The 15617-nt window shown below is 41.4% G+C and overlaps 1 protein-coding gene across 7 annotated transcripts in view; it reads right to left on the bottom strand.

Moving 5' to 3' along the window:
* Exoc1 (exocyst complex component 1) overlaps nucleotides 1-15617 on the bottom strand; it is a 40975-nt gene that overhangs the window by 13970 nt on the left and 11388 nt on the right. For 2 of the 7 annotated variants that reach the window (XM_034509024.2, XM_034509026.2), the window contains exons 5-12: nucleotides 15030-15050; nucleotides 13371-13558; nucleotides 12147-12374; nucleotides 11816-11948; nucleotides 10279-10388; nucleotides 9504-9557; nucleotides 5562-5711; nucleotides 820-925 (exon numbers count right to left, since the gene is read on the bottom strand). In XM_034509024.2, coding sequence (XP_034364915.1) covers nucleotides 820-925; nucleotides 5562-5711; nucleotides 9504-9557; nucleotides 10279-10388; nucleotides 11816-11948; nucleotides 12147-12374; nucleotides 13371-13558; nucleotides 15030-15050 — 990 coding nt within the window. The remainder of the gene's footprint in view (nucleotides 1-819; nucleotides 926-5561; nucleotides 5712-9503; nucleotides 9558-10278; nucleotides 10389-11815; nucleotides 11949-12146; nucleotides 12375-13370; nucleotides 13559-15029; nucleotides 15051-15617) is intronic. The other 5 variants (XM_034509027.2, XM_034509029.2, XM_034509028.2 and 2 more) reach the window with 3 other exon arrangements.

The following is a 15617-nucleotide window of genomic DNA, read 5'->3' as shown; positions in this document are numbered from 1 at the left end:
CAAATTAGGACATCTAGGACAGCAATGTTCAGTGCTGCTGCCTACTTCCTGTAGATGCTTAGGGCACAGGCTCCTTTCAACAGTCAATGCTAAACTCAGGGGTCTAAAGGGAGTCCGCAGACACACCGAGGAGTGCACAATGTAGCCCTTAAAGGCCAGGTTTGGACTTGACTAGGTACAGAACTCCATCCAAAGAGAACTCCAGAGATGGGTACATGCAAGAGCAGAACGTGGCCTCAGCACATCCTTTCTTAGCTTGATACTTTCACTGGCTCTCCTCTCAAATACTGTTCATGTCCCTTTAAATGTTAGGGAATAAAAAGCAATAGGCTCCAAATAATTGCTTTAGAAAAATAAGACACATTACAAGGGAGACTCTGGTGATGTTTTTATAACCCCTTGGCAGAGAGAGAAAAAAACACTTTTCTAAAATTCAAAGAAGCCAGTGAGAAGTAGGAAGCCAGGAATGACCTAGTTCTTTCTCTGAAAAGAGCAATGACTTGTCCCCACCTGCAGCAGTCTTCTGGATTAGAACCACACTCTCAGCAGTCTCTGGTCTAACCCTTCTCTAACCCTCTCTACCAGGCTGCACTGCATGTATTCACCTCTGCTTTCCCTATCCACAGTGACCTCAAATCCCAGCATTGTGTCCTGCTGCTGCTAGACTGCCACACACAGAACCTTAGCTTGTGAGAACTATGGACAGATGCCTGCCTCTTTAGCTCTACGTGTTCTCTCCACTTGTTTAAAGGCCTCAGAGTTATACCTCAGTAAGTAAGTTCACTCAACAGGAGACACTGAGCTCAGCGCCAGGCTTACCAAACTTCTTGCTTTCTTTAGTGGTGCCAGTCATCTTCATCTTTGCAACTTCAAAGAAATCTTTGATTTCTCTTTCATATAGTCGGGATAAATAATCCATGTAATTCTTAAAATAAATGGAACAAGCAATTATCAGTAAACTAATTTAACAATTTTCTTTATAATCTTCCCCTTAAATCCTTTATGCTTGTGAAACCTTAGTGTATTTCAGAGAATATAAAAAGTTAGGCTATTTTCTCTTTGATTATGTAAACAAACTAAGGACTATGTCGAGATTCCGCCTCAGTACAGTTGTGAATAAATTCTCATCCCTCAAGACCCTGGAATAGGCGTTTCCTAGTCATTCCCACAAGTGTGAGCTGTGCACACCCAGCCAAGTGCTAAGAGAAACGCGGCTTTGCTTGTGTTTATTAGGGTTCTTTTTGTTGCTGCTGTTAGGTCATTTTCCCCTTCTTTTTTAAACAAAATTCCTGACTTTTTACAGTATTTTAGCAACTAAATTGGGCATATATGGAGTATGCATGTGAGAGAGTACACAAGCACACCAAAGCTCAGAGCAAAGGATCACGTAACATCCCTGGGAAATATGAGGGATATTTAGAATTACCCTCTTGTAGCCAAAACTAACAAGAAAACAACAAAACAAAACAAAAACTCTTAGAGCAGAGAGCATGTCAGCACGAGTCTGGTACTCATCTTACTTCTTCACTTTGAATTACATTCATGAATACTGCATAACATATACAGACAAGATGATAATACTCAGAACACAATTAGGCAAAAAGCTTATTGATTACTTATTTGAATAGTCACTAGGGGACAAAGGACTTGTTGGCCCAACAGGCATGAAACTCTTAAGAAGACATATTTAATTATTTAAAATATTAATGTCCTAAAACTTCAAAAAGGGAAGAATCTGAGTACTATAAATAATTTTACTTAACATACCTCCAAATCAGAATTCTGTTGAATGAAATAAAACAGAGTAGCACAACAGAAGAACTGCATTAACACCCAACAGCCTCACTCTGAGGAGCAGAAGTAAGCTACCACACACCGAGCCAGAGCAGATGCACACTGATACTTCAGGGGATACAAATTTGTTTTGAAGAACATTTTAACTTTGTGTGTGCACTCACACTGTGTGGGAGGTGGAGAGGATGTTGAGAGTGTGGAAGCGGGAAGAAGTCAGCAGACAACTAGTCGAAGCTGGTTTTCCCCTTCTACCCTGTGGGTCCTAGGGAAGGCAGCAGTTGCCTTTACTAGATGAACTGTCTCGTCAGCGCTTGAAAGGCATTTTTAACGTTGGTTTGGAATACATTTTACCAGATTTATCTTCCCCTTTTTAAAATCTCAGTTTATGATGGTAAGGCCCTGTTGCTGAAGACAACACTTACATATCTCATTTAGCATGGGTAAGTCAAGCTGGTGCCTAACTAGAACCTTCCCCGACTGACTAGTGTGCATGGTACTAGGATACTCTGCACGCCACCAGAGACAAAGGCGAACACCAACCCAGCTACAGTCCCTGCAATCTACAACAGTGACTTGCCTGCATCATATGCCAGTTTAACAGTGGCACAAATGTTGTGAGAGGAATCGACACTTTCTAATTGGATTTCAGGCGCACTCACAAGACAGAACCCATGCCTGACACTGCTCGTGTAGCCCAGAAACTGAGACTATATGCCACGGCCTCAGGGGAAAACAAAACACTACTATTCTGCCAGAGGAACAGAAGAGTGAAACAACTCCTGATACATCCTGCCTTGCTCAGACTTATCAGTAATGCCTCCTCTTACAGCAGCGCAGAGCTAACATGGAGACCCACAAATGAACAACGTGCAGAGAGTAACAGACCATGGGACACTCAGTTCTAAATGGGATGTCTTCATCATGCCCCTCCCCTCAGGGATAAGGGAACCATGGAGAAAAGAAGGAGGAAAGACTGTTGAGACCAGAGATGATGGATGACAGCAAGAAAACCTTCCAGACACAACAGGACTGATGTGCACATGGACTCACAGAGACTGTGGCAGTGTGCTCAGGGCACGCACAGGTCTAAGCCAGATGGGGCCCTGAAAGGCCAAAGGGTACATGAACTTCTAATCCTAACCCAGAAGCTACCTCCAAATGGACATCCACTTGCAGAGGAAAAATTAGTTTTCTCTAATTGGGTCTCAATGAATACCTTAACCACACTGAAGGGTAAGCTATGCCTACCAGTACATGGCTGACATCAAAGGAACTCGATGGTGTTTGTGTGGACCTTTTGTCTCCTATTGTTTTGTCTGAGCAGTTTTTCATCCTACTGGTCTTTGGCTTGTATATTATAGTTCCCAAATTTTCTGTTCTTATAAGTTTTGTTTGTGTGTGTGTGTGTATATGCACGTAGGTCTGTTTCTTTTGGTTCTTTTCTTTTTCTTTCTTTTTTAAAATTCTGAGTTGTGTTTTGTTTTTCCTTTTTCTTTTCTTTTTCCTTTCTTTTTTTTTTGTAATTTTATGTACATTGGTGTTCTGACTGCATGTATGTCTTCGTAAGGGTGTCAGATCCCCTACGCCAGGAGTTAAAGACAGTTGTAAGCTGTCATGTGGGTACTGGGAATTGAACCCAGGTCCTCTGGAAGAGTAACCAGTGCTCTTAACCACTGAGCCATCTCTCTAGCCTCCTCCTTTTTGTTTTCTAAAGAGAAAAAAAAAAAAAAACAACGGGTGTGGAGTTGGAGGGCTAGGGAGGTGGAGAGGATCTAGAAGGGGTTAGGAAAAAGAAAATATGACCAGATATTGTATAAAAACTAATTTTTTTTTCAATTAACAAAAAAGAAAGAAGGTTGAGTTGTAGGCCAAGTTTTAAATGGTCACCAGCAAGTGAAAAAAATTTTTTTTAAAAGAAAAAGATGAACTGTCATCTAGATAATGGAAACAAGAAGTGTAAGCAGATTCTATTAACCATGTGTCTCTTCTCCAGCAAACCCACACAGTTGTACTTACTGCAAGAGAACCTAAATACTATTAATAGAAAACCCCAGGAAAAGGAAGGGGTCTGATGAGAGCGTGACCGTGGGGGTGGAGTGTCGGGTGAGAGCGTGAGGGGGTGGTCTGCTAGTTCTTGACAGGTGGGTCACAATTCTTTCTCTGCCTTTTTAATGAACACTGATGTCCAATTTCTAAGGTGATGCAGAAATGCCAGAGACTACCGACTTGGGGTGCACGAGCTTCCTGAAGGTATTATTTAAGCCCCAGGAGGATCCCATCATTCTGTTCCTTAACACCTACTGCTCTTCCCTCTCCAGTGTCACACAGTAAGACCACTCCCTTCTCATGCTCTAAAATCTCCATATCTGCCAGCCCACACAGGCTCTGTCCCCAGGTCACAGTGCTGCAACCACAGTGGCCTCCTGGCTCACTCTGGAGAACAGGGCATGCATGCTTTGCTTCAGGGGTCTGCACTGTGACAGAACACTCACTGCTCAATCCTCTCTGACCTCCATAATCAGTGCTCAACACCATCCCACCTGGACCCTTCTCTAAACACTGGCATCTCCTGAATTCTCTCTAGAGTACTCACAGTACTTCTTACATATATAGTTAACTTCTTTTTTGTCTTTCCGCTGAGGATATGCACTCTGAGAGTACAAGTGCTTGCCTGTTTCCTTCACTGTCAAACCTCCAACACTCAACAATGTTAGCCCAGAATAGACTGAATAAGGTGAATCAATGATGCAGATGCCTGGACTGTGGTCACTAGTTCATGACACAGTTCTGATGAGCAGCATCATAAGAAAAGTATCACCCTAGTTCTTCTGACTTAGGAACCACTCTTTCACTTTATATTCCCACCACCACTGTTCTTTAGAGCAAACAAATAAAAAACCCCAACAGGTTATCCATTCTGAGAAGGTTAATAATCCCTATGCATGTTTATACTTCCAAGTGTCTATATTACACATAGTCACCCAGAAGAGGTTAAGGAGATGGCTCAGTGGGTAAATGGGCTTTTCTAGGTAAGTATAAGGACCTGGGTCAGATCCCAGCACCCATGCAAAAAACTGGGAGTGAGGATGAAGAGATGGCCCCACAGTCCAGAGAACATTCTGCTCCTTCAGAGAAGCTGGACTAGCTCCCAGCACACGTCAGGTGGCTCACAACACTTATAACCACAGCTCCACGAGGATACAGCATCTCTGACCTCTGAGGGCACTGACACTCACGCATGCATATCAGACACATACATAGAACTAAAAAAGCTATCTTTAACTAAATAAAAAAAGCTGGTTGTGACCATGTAACCCAGTACAGGGGCAAGCAGAGACAGGAAGGTCTCTGGGATCTGCTGGCCAGCCAGCCTAGTTGAAAATGAGCCCCAGGTTCAGTGAGAGACCCCCATCTAAACAGAACAAGGCAGACAGCAACAGAGGAAGCTACCCAGCGTCCTCGTCTGACCTCTGCACAAGTGCACACACAGATGCACACACAGACCCACACAAAACAGAAAAAAGCATTGTTCATGACAACACTGGACTGAACAGACAAATATTTCAGGTTACAATATAGCTTAATCCTATTTTACAATGAAGTTCAAAATTTGGCTCTTTTTATTTGAGTAAATATATGAGCACTCAGAAACTCAATTATCTTTTGCTTTGTCAAAAACATTCTTTCATATTCCAAACTTAAGGAACTAAACATATAACTTAAGACTCTATTGTAGATCCGGTGAGTAACTGCCATGGAATCCATACCTTTGTTAGTCCCTCATATTTTCCATAGTCTGTACTCTTTAGCCACTCCATCAGCTTGGCGTAGCGGAGCAAATCTCTATGAAATGGATGATGATTGGGTAGAGTCAGCTCAGCAGAGTGCTGAGCAAGGGTTGAACTCTGATCGTGACCCTAGGGGAAACAAGTAAATCAGCACGATGGAACGTTCAGGGACCACTGTTACGACGACAGGAAATTCTAGACAACGACCAAACGTAGTCGTAATACCAAGCGGATACAGAAAAGTAAGAACTGAGCACTTCCTTACCTACTTTTATCACCCTGTGCACCCATGCGCTCCTAGCGCCATTAGTGGCCACACACATGCATGGGTGGCACCGTGATAAAGCACCACTAACTCTGTCTTTCAGAAGAATTGAGAAAGTCGTATAAATCTTAGCTCTCTATGACTTTACAACTTACTTACGTTTACAAATCAATGTCTCATGTGTTAGGAAACACGCCAAAGGGGAGTCTTCCCAGAACAAACTGTCTAGTGAGATTCCTATCAGAAGCCAGACTTGTCAACAATAAACAATGTACAGGATATAAAATTTAAAGTTTATAAGGACTCTAGATGGCTATATTTTGGGCTTTCTATGATAATCCCTAATAACAATGCAATTCCGTTTATTAAAGTGATGTGCTGGTCAAACTACTGCATATGACTATTCCAAACCTTGACATTTTTGTGTAAATAAATTAATAGTCTTAGATCATATGTCTTGACTTTTGCTTTAGAAAAATATAGACTGCTAGATTATTGGCCTGTTAACCCTATTTTCTAGAAGAATCCAAGGCTCATGGCGTTAAGTGACTTGATCTAGTCACAAAGAAGGAAAGCCATAACTGGAATCTTGTTCAATCAAGTCTAACTTCCGCCTTCCTTTAAAATTCCTCGAGCCAGAATCAAAAACTGCAACTGCCAACTAGCTCTTGAGTTTATGTGCATATAGTGATGAGTGTGTGTGCATCTCTCTATATAAATGTAACAGCTCAGGCCTCTGCTGAACTACCTAGCTCTATATAAATGTAACAGCTCAGGCCTCTGCTGAACTACCTAGCTCTGTATAAACGTAACAGCTCAGGCCTCTGCTGAACAACCTAGCTCTATATAAACGTAACAGCTCAGGCCTCTGCTGAACTACCTAGCTCTGTATAAACATAACAGCTCAGGCCTCTGCTGAACTACCTAGCTCTGTATAAATATAACAGCTCAGGCCTCTGCTGAACTACCTAGCTCTGTATAAATATAACAGCTCAGGCCTCTGCTGAACTACCTAGCTCTGTATAAATATAACAGCTCAGGCCTCTGCTGAACTACCTAGCTCTGTATAAACGTAACAGCTCAGGCCTCTGCTGAACAACCTAGCTCTGTATAAATATAACAGCTCAGGCCTCTGCTGAACGACCTAGCTCTGTATAAATGTAACAGCTCAGGCCTCTGCTGAATGACCTAGCTCTTTCTTGCTCTTTAGTCAGCATGTGTGATGGAGCTTAAAGTCAGTGAGCGCCCCAGAGATGAGGAGCTGCAAGAGCAGATTCTACTAGAAACAACTTCCCACCAAGCAAGCAAAGGCCAACACAAGCTGCATTTACATTCATTAGTTCATTTCAAATAGTCAGAAGCTGTTTCTGTATTTTATGGAAACTATTAAATTTACAAAGGCTGCTGAATCAGAGAGGAGCTGGACAATTAATTAATTTATTGGTAAAGTCACCTAAATGTATATACTTGTTGAAATACAACAGCTTGATTAACATCCTGAGTTTAAAGAATTAAAATTATTTTAATTTGAAATTCACATGCTTTATTGTGTCTCGCTCTTCTGTCTCCACTCTAGACTTGTCATGGCTGGTGAAGCATCACATCACAGAAGGGCTCTAAGAAGTGCACATTAGGACACAGATGTTCATAAACTCTACATCTGCAGGTCCAGGAGTGTGTCCTGGTGTCTCTTACCTAGTGGTGCTGATAGAGAAAAGAGTCTCCTGCTTCACGAATGTTCCAAATACTGTGCTATAATGAGCAACGTTGCAAATGCTCTCATCACCCAAAATACTCTTCTCCGTAACTTTTCTCAATGACTCAAGACACAAAGTTGCATTTTGTATAACTATTTACTCAGTCTACTATATGTTAAGTTAGATTATTTCAAGTTGAGAAAGCTTTTAAATCATTGAAAATAATCTCTCCAGGGAAGTGGAAGAATTAATTATTAGCAATTGTGTGGGGGAGCTTTCAGTTTACAAAGCTCATTGCAGATGTTACTGTGCTACATTTTCTCAACATTTCCATGTCACAAACACCTGAGAAATTGGTGTTCCACAGACCGAGTATCATTATCTTTAATTATTACTGTCAACATAGACTGAATGTTATTAAAGATATAATTTTAGATAAAATGTTCAAGAATAAGGATAGGAAATTGTAAAATAGTTTAAGTTGCTTAATTCAACCAATATTTCAACAAAATTCAACAAATATTATCACATGCAAACCACTAAGTATAAAGAATTCTGTTCTTCATATGCTTGAACATTTTAAAGGTTTCTATTATATATAATAGATTACCAACAACAATTACAGAATTACTGAGTGCCCACTGCCTAGGTACTTTTTATACATAAATTCAAATCCATACAATACCCTTGTAATGGACTTCTCATCTAAAAGAACAACTCTATGATTAACACAATTCACAGGTTATTCAAATTAAAAACCTGGTTAGCTGTAAGATTTTACCAGCATATATATACACTACAATTTTTGTTTGCTTTCAAAACAGGGTCTCACTATGTAGCTAGCCTTGGCTAGCCTGAAACTCTCTATTAGAGTAGGCTGGCCTCAGAAATCTGCCTCCCTCTGCTTCCCAAATACTGGGATTAAAGGCATGTGCCACTACATCCAGTCAGATACTAGAGCTTCTAATAAACGTTACCACGGAACAACCTATGATAGCCAAATATTCGTCTAAGTAGACACTTTTATAATCTGTTATTATATGAGGCAACTAAGATGGGAGGTGACAGAGGTGCACTACCAAATGCAGTCAAAACCTCCCAGCTATCTTCCCCTTGCCTGGAACGGAAATCGCCATGTTCTTCAGCCCCTTTGCTAGTGACCTGGTGACTAAGTTCAACAGAGACAAGCGATCTCTTCCTTGTAGTTGAGACATCTTTTCCATTGTTGGCCACACATCACAGGCTGCTGCAACACTCTCATTTAACATGCATCACTCACATGTTAACAGGACATATTAGATTTTCAGAAATGAGAAGCATTCATTTTAAACAAAGCCATTAGTTTAAAAGGCAAAGAAGCAAACGGAATGAATAACTGCACATTATAACCAATAGTTAAGGATGCAAAAAGACCACTGTTGACTGACATTTTTGATGTCATTACACATGTGGACAACATCACTGCCAACAGCATTAAAAATAATAAACTAAGAAAAACGGGAGTTTCCTATGTGACTTTTCAGTTGACTTCTTCTTGCTGCTTTTCAAGTCCAGTGAAATGTTGATGGCGTCTGTCCTGACCTCCCCCTCCCATGCTTAATAAAACCACAGTGACAGCTGCGTTCCCAAGTGTGTCTGTCTGTCTCCCTGCCCTAGACTTTGGGCTTCTCATAGACAGAATCAGTAGCATTTCTCCAGAGCAGTGTCCACTCTGCATCTCAACCACTGACAAGTAATTACTGAAAACTTAAGGAGATGAGAAACAGGGAGAAAGGCAGGCAGCATGAGGTTAAATGCCTTTTTGGACAAATGGGACATTAAAAACTATTACAAATCAAGTTAGTGGGGAGCTCAAATCAGTAAGTTAAGCTGTAAGCATAAATATTCTGCTGCCAACTTTAGCAAACTTTATAGACATAAAAAAAATCACAGAAGCTTGAGCCAATTTGATGTACTCACAGGAACCGAAAGAAAGTAGGACCTGTTATAGAGCTGAAGGAGGGCCTGAGTAAACTAGTTGGAAATAAAATATAATAAAGACAACTGGTTTAGAATACTTCAAAGAAAACCCAATGTTTTCAGAGACAATTTACTGATTATTAATATTTCTCCTAATTTTTCTGTTCAATGTGTGTAATAAAGTAAAAGACAACCCCCCCCCCAAGAATCTAATTATATTAACTATAAAATATCTTTTGTTCAAATTTTGTAAGGTCCTTTGGCATTATTAAATTATTCTGGCATTATCATTAATTATAACATCTTTTTCCAAAAACAGAGGCAAGTTTATAACATGGAGACCCACTCAACTAAAATTCCCAGCTGAACTAGTTGTTTCCTTACATGAACATACTGTATTTGACTACTCAGAACCTATGAACACTGAAGATGAGTCAGGTCTGATTCTCCCCTTGAAACACTGAAAAATACAAAGGCTCCAAAGTTAACATACGCTTGCCAATTGCTTATGTAACTAATGAATGCAGCTATCTGATTCCGAGGATCAGTTTCAGCTAAAAGAAACCTGAGGTCTGTGTAAAGGGTTACCTGAAGTCCAAGGTATTTCTATGAGGAAATATGCAGATTTCAAAATCTTCAAACATGTGAATATCTACACACATGTGAAGGAATACACTATAGTCCCAGATGAATACATTAAATATTTGGGGGAATTTAAGTTAAGAGCAATATGACCTATGGAAACATGTCAGTTTTAACAGTAAATTAAAATTACCTGTTGAACAAAAACATTGTTGAGATGACTGGCCAGTCTCCGGGCGAAATGCTCCCTCAGGTCACTGAAGTGCTGCTGCTGCTGCTGGACGGCCAGGAGCATGTCATGGCCTGCGTCACAACAACAGTCCCTCACTGACTCGGCAAGGGCAGACTCCCTGTGTGTCTGAACAAGAAACACCTCTCCACAAGGGGCATGTGGAGGTCAGAGGACAATTCTGTGGAGTCTTTTCTCAGCCTTCATCTTTACATGAGCTCCAGTGATCCAACTTAGGTCACCAAGTTGTCCAGCAAACTCCTCTCCTTGAGGACCATCTTGCTGGCCTCCCCTCCATGCTTAGTATGTTCATCTTCCCCCTCGCCCCCCATGCCCCAAGGCACCTAGAGCCTTGTTCATGTTAGGCAAACCGTCTCCCGCTCCAATCTATACTATCCTAATGATACCCAGACTTAACTTTTGAAGAACCCAAAGCTGTAATGGCTTATTCATTGCTTTATACAATTTTAAAAGGAGGAAAAGTAATACAACACTCTGGTTCCTCTTCAGTATCACCTGGCAACCACTAGAAACAGGAATTTTAGGATGGCAGCCCAGACCTACCAAATATGAGGCTATGCCGGATAACCTGTTTCAGTGAGCCTTCTAGGTGATCTGACTGCGCATTCACGTTCTGGAACCACTGCCTAGAAACCCCTATCTTCCCTGGCCTGTCCTAATGTCTACTTGTGCTTGCTTCTGCTAAAGAAGCATCGAGAGACTGTGGCAGGGCAGTGAGATGGCTCCGGAGTGAAGCGAAGGTGAAGGTGCTTACATACACACCTGGAAACCCGAGGTCAACCCCAAGAACCCCCAGTAAAGATGGAACAAGAGAACTAAACTACAAACATGTCTGACCTCAACACATACATTGCTACACATGGTGCATACATGCACACATATGTGCACACACATACTTTTCTTAAACAAGATCATGGTGAGAGCCGGGTGGTGGTGGCTCACACCTTTAATCCCAGCACTTGGGAGGCAGAGGCAGGCGGATTTCTGAGTTCGAGGCCAGCCTGTTCTACAGAGTGAGTTCCAGGACAGCCAGGGCTACACAGAGAAACCCTGTCTCGAAAAACCAAAAAAAAAAAAAAAAAAAAAAAAAAAAGAAAAAAGATCATGGTGAGAGCCGCATGGTGGTACGTGCCTGTACTTAGCACTTGAGAAGCAGGGAGATTGTAGGTGTGAGGCAAGCCCAGGCTATGCTGTGAGGCAAGCCCAGGCTATGGTGTGAGATGCCATCCCCTAACTAAAGAAAATAAAAACTAGATAGAGCATAAGAATACATTTGTGAGGGCAAGATGGTCCATTAGAAGGAACTGAAATGAAAAAGTGTGGATAGAAATTTGTTGGGGAATCTGTGAAGCTCATTTGTACAGCTAATGAAGTAACCCTAAATCACTTAGCCCAAGTTACTTCTTGTCACACTATTTCTACCAAGTCCCAGTGTTAGTCTTGGTTCTCAGTCAGATTTTATCATGGCTACTGGACACACCTGGTCGGAGAGCGACATTCATGCATTGCAGAAGGGCGTCAGCAGCGTTGGTGCAGGCCTCAATGCCTCTGGAAGAAGCCAGATCCCCTTCCTGAAGGGCCTTTATATGACCTTTGGCCAAGTCCATGTGGTTCTGGAACACATTCAAAGACACCACTTGCATGTGTAGTTGTGGGGAAAATATAGGCAGGGCGCTACTCAAGCCTATCACTCAGTCTCTGTAATCACTGTAAATCATGATCTAACGAGGAAGTGGGTTTATAAATGAGCTTTACATAACATTACTACTCTTCCTGCTTTTGCGCTGCTGGTAGCCTCTGACAATGCTCACCACGAGGAACTCTATCTCGGACAGGAGCTTCACATTATTGGTGTTGCTGAGATGAATCAGGTGGTTACTTTCAGAGATCTGATCCATTTGTTCTTTTACACTCTGGAGCATTTCCTCGTAACTGCTCAGTTTCAGTTCAATCTGGTCCACCTCCTTCAGGGCCTCATCCAGCAACTGCATCAGGATGTTCACCTGTTTCTCAGAGGCCATGATTGACTGTATGTTGGCCTACAAAGTGAAAGATGATGTAACAGTTCTTGCAGTTTAAATGTGTACAGGAAGCAGAGGTAAAACGCTGCCAGTCTGTCTGCATCCAGTCAGCTAGCTTCTGGCTCACTCTCTACACAGTATTTGGGGAGGCTCGCTTGCCTCTAGATGGAGGTTTGAGACCACGCTGGAGAAACTGCAGAGACATCAGAGGCTCTGTTCTAAGTCCGCTTTAGTGGAAGCTCTGGATCCTTCTCCCTCTCCCACACTTACCCTGCTCCCCACACTTACTTCAGCTACATTTCTCTTATTCGCTAATTTGTCCTTATTAGCTTCTTAAAAACAAAAACAAAAAAATGTTTATTCTTTGGTAATGAACTATTCAGATCCCAGGGGAATTAACCCCTAAGGTAGTATCTGGTTATCTTTCTTCTTCCACCATTGCATAAGAACACTCCAAAATCTAAAATCTTAGCCTTAGCCAAATGTCTTCATTGGAAATTGTTTTTAGTAAGTGAGTGAGTGAGTGTGTGTGTGTGTGTGTGTGTGTGTGTGTGTGTGTGATGTGTGTGAGTGTGAGATACGTGTGAATACTCACTGGCATCTGTGTAAGTAAGCGTGGACACCAAATGTAGGGTGTCTTCCTTAATTGCTCTGCTCCTTATTACTGAGCTAGGCTCTCTCACCTGAACCCAGAGCTTCCTGATTTGTCTAGTCTAGTTGGCTTGACCCAGGGACCTGCTATTTCTGAGTTACTAGCATTGGGACTATGGAAGAGCTGCTATGCCCACCCAGCATTTACTTGGGGTGTGGAGGTCTGAACCCTGGTCCTCAGCTTGCATGGCAAGTGCTCTAGCCACTGAGCCATCTCCTCAGCACCTGGCTCATCTTTTAAACGGCGCTAACAAGCTTACAAAGACACAGAAATCCCACTTATCAAAGCTCACGTGCTGAAGCAGGCAGCCTGAGCCTCTGCGATCCACTGCAGCACTCACTGACAGCATGAGTAGTTCTTACCCCATCGAGCACCTGCAGCTCTCGGGACAACTTCTCTGCAAAGGCTTCAGCGTTAGAAATGGCGCACTCACAGCCTTCCATCATTATTTCGATGTCCTGCTCTTCTCTTGCATTTAACTCTTGGTACTCATCTACCGCTTCTTCATCCCCTCCTGTTACGCTCTGATTCTCTCCGCTTGGCACAGATTCTTAAGATAAAAAGGTCATCAAAAAATGTGAAGAACTATAACATGGGTGCTAAAGTGATAGCTAGTTAGGACCGATTATATGCACAGGACACATTTAGTAGATGACAGATAGAAAAGAATGATTCAGAATGTATGAAAAGAAGTCTCAAACCGCATTTTCACACAGGACCACAGTGACACTGAAGTTAGGTCCTAAGAGCAACAGAAAGCATGCAGTCTAGTACGCTTGCTGACTTACAAGTGTTAACGTGGTCTTTAGTCAGTCTCTCAAAACATAATTCTATTAAAATAGAAAGCATGAAGAAGTGACCCTAATTCCTCCTGTTCTCCTGATGGCTGTTGCTCTAACAAAACACTGATGAATTGTGAACATGGGAAACAACTCTCTCCTGGTAGCAGTTCCTCGTGCTATTTTTGCTATTTTCATATTTTTATAAAAATCTCTCTGTCTGTCTCTCTCTCTCTTACACACACATACCACACCCCTCTGGAATAACTTTGAAGTAAGAAGTGTATTATCCACAAGAAATTATAAATACTGAAAATATTGACTGCATTTTCTATTTTTTGCTGTTGTTTAAAAATTTCCCATGCATAGATAAAACAGCTAGACTACAGGAATGCCGTTAGTAACCTGAGAACAACATGGGGATATGAAACTATAAGATCGCACACTTCCCAGCTTCCTAACAACATGAGAGGTCAGCCTGACAGGCTTCATCTCGATCCACTTTGGGGAAAGGAACACAGTGCGCGAGCATTTTATACAAACTCTGAGTTTGGTGGAGGTGAGATGAAATCACACTTATCCCTAATTATACATCTGAAAAAGCTACTGATTCTCTAGACTGACTGTAGCAGGAATTAAATCGCAAAGTCTGGATGCTCTTAGTGTTTGTTATTTTACTTGAAAATGAATATTTTCATTCAGTATGACTTAAAAGACATTTGTCTCAGAACAAAAGCCTGATAATTCTAAGTGAGACAGTATTTACTCTGAAGAGATAATAAATTCGGCAGATTTGATTGTATCCCTAGGAGGAAGGAGATTAAAATCTCTGACATAAGCAATTTACAGATTACACTCTAGAAATATTTCAGAGAAGCATTGCTATGTTTCTCATCTTTTCAATAAGACCATTTTCTTCCTGGTGGAGACCCTCAACTGTCAAATGTGACTCCATATTAACCACTAGAGGGCAGGTACTGCCTAAATAACCCACCAGTGTCACATACTAAACACTGGACATAAACAAGTGTTTTAAGTCATCAAAACTATGTTAGTAGTATTTTCTTTCCCTGAAACAGTCTTTTGGAAGCTAATAACGAATAGTACTATTGGTTTTATCACTATATGGATTTTGTAATAAATTTATCCTTGTATACAACTCCATAAAATATACAACCCATGGATAACAGAGCAAGTGATACATACACATGGAACAGAATAGAAAGAAAAGGTGTTACGCACCTTCTGTAACTTTAGGCAGTTCTGGAGTGAAAGGTATGAAGAAAGCAGAGGAAAGGAAGCAAAGAATATTAGCGGGTAGGAAGTATACAGATTTAAAACTCTTAACTACGACCCATATCTTGTTTTAACGTTATGTTAAACTTGGGGTCTCAGGGCAACATCAAGACCAACTACACAGTGGGAAGATCCCTAAGAAGCTAAACTTGTATGTTTGTTTTCTTATTCATTGTCTCAAAGTGTATTTCTCTATTTTCTCTTGTCTTTCAGAAACAGTACTGATGAGTCCTTGAAGAAGAAAGCTGGGAAGCGAATCGTTTCCGGGGATTATTTTTAGGTCAGCTCTGACTCATGCGTTTAGTGAAGTTATTTTCACTCAAGGCCCACAGCTTTGCCAGGACACTCCCTTACAAAGGATTAGTCACAAAACACTGTTTCAAAGAATAAGACTGAGGCAAGAAACGAACACAGAAGACTGCAGTACAAGCAGGCATTCAAGGATTCAAGTGGAAGATTGTTTAAAAGTCTGGCTGCAAGTCAAAGGATAAAAAAGAAAAGGCTAAGACAAAAAGAACTTCCCTCCCTCTCCAT

The sequence above is a fragment of the Arvicanthis niloticus genome, chromosome 7 (genome assembly GCF_011762505.2).
Source record: "Arvicanthis niloticus isolate mArvNil1 chromosome 7, mArvNil1.pat.X, whole genome shotgun sequence".
Taxonomy (NCBI): domain Eukaryota; kingdom Metazoa; phylum Chordata; class Mammalia; order Rodentia; family Muridae; genus Arvicanthis; species Arvicanthis niloticus.
Note: the sequence above shows the minus strand (reverse complement) of the source record. Positions and strands in the feature narration are given on the sequence as shown.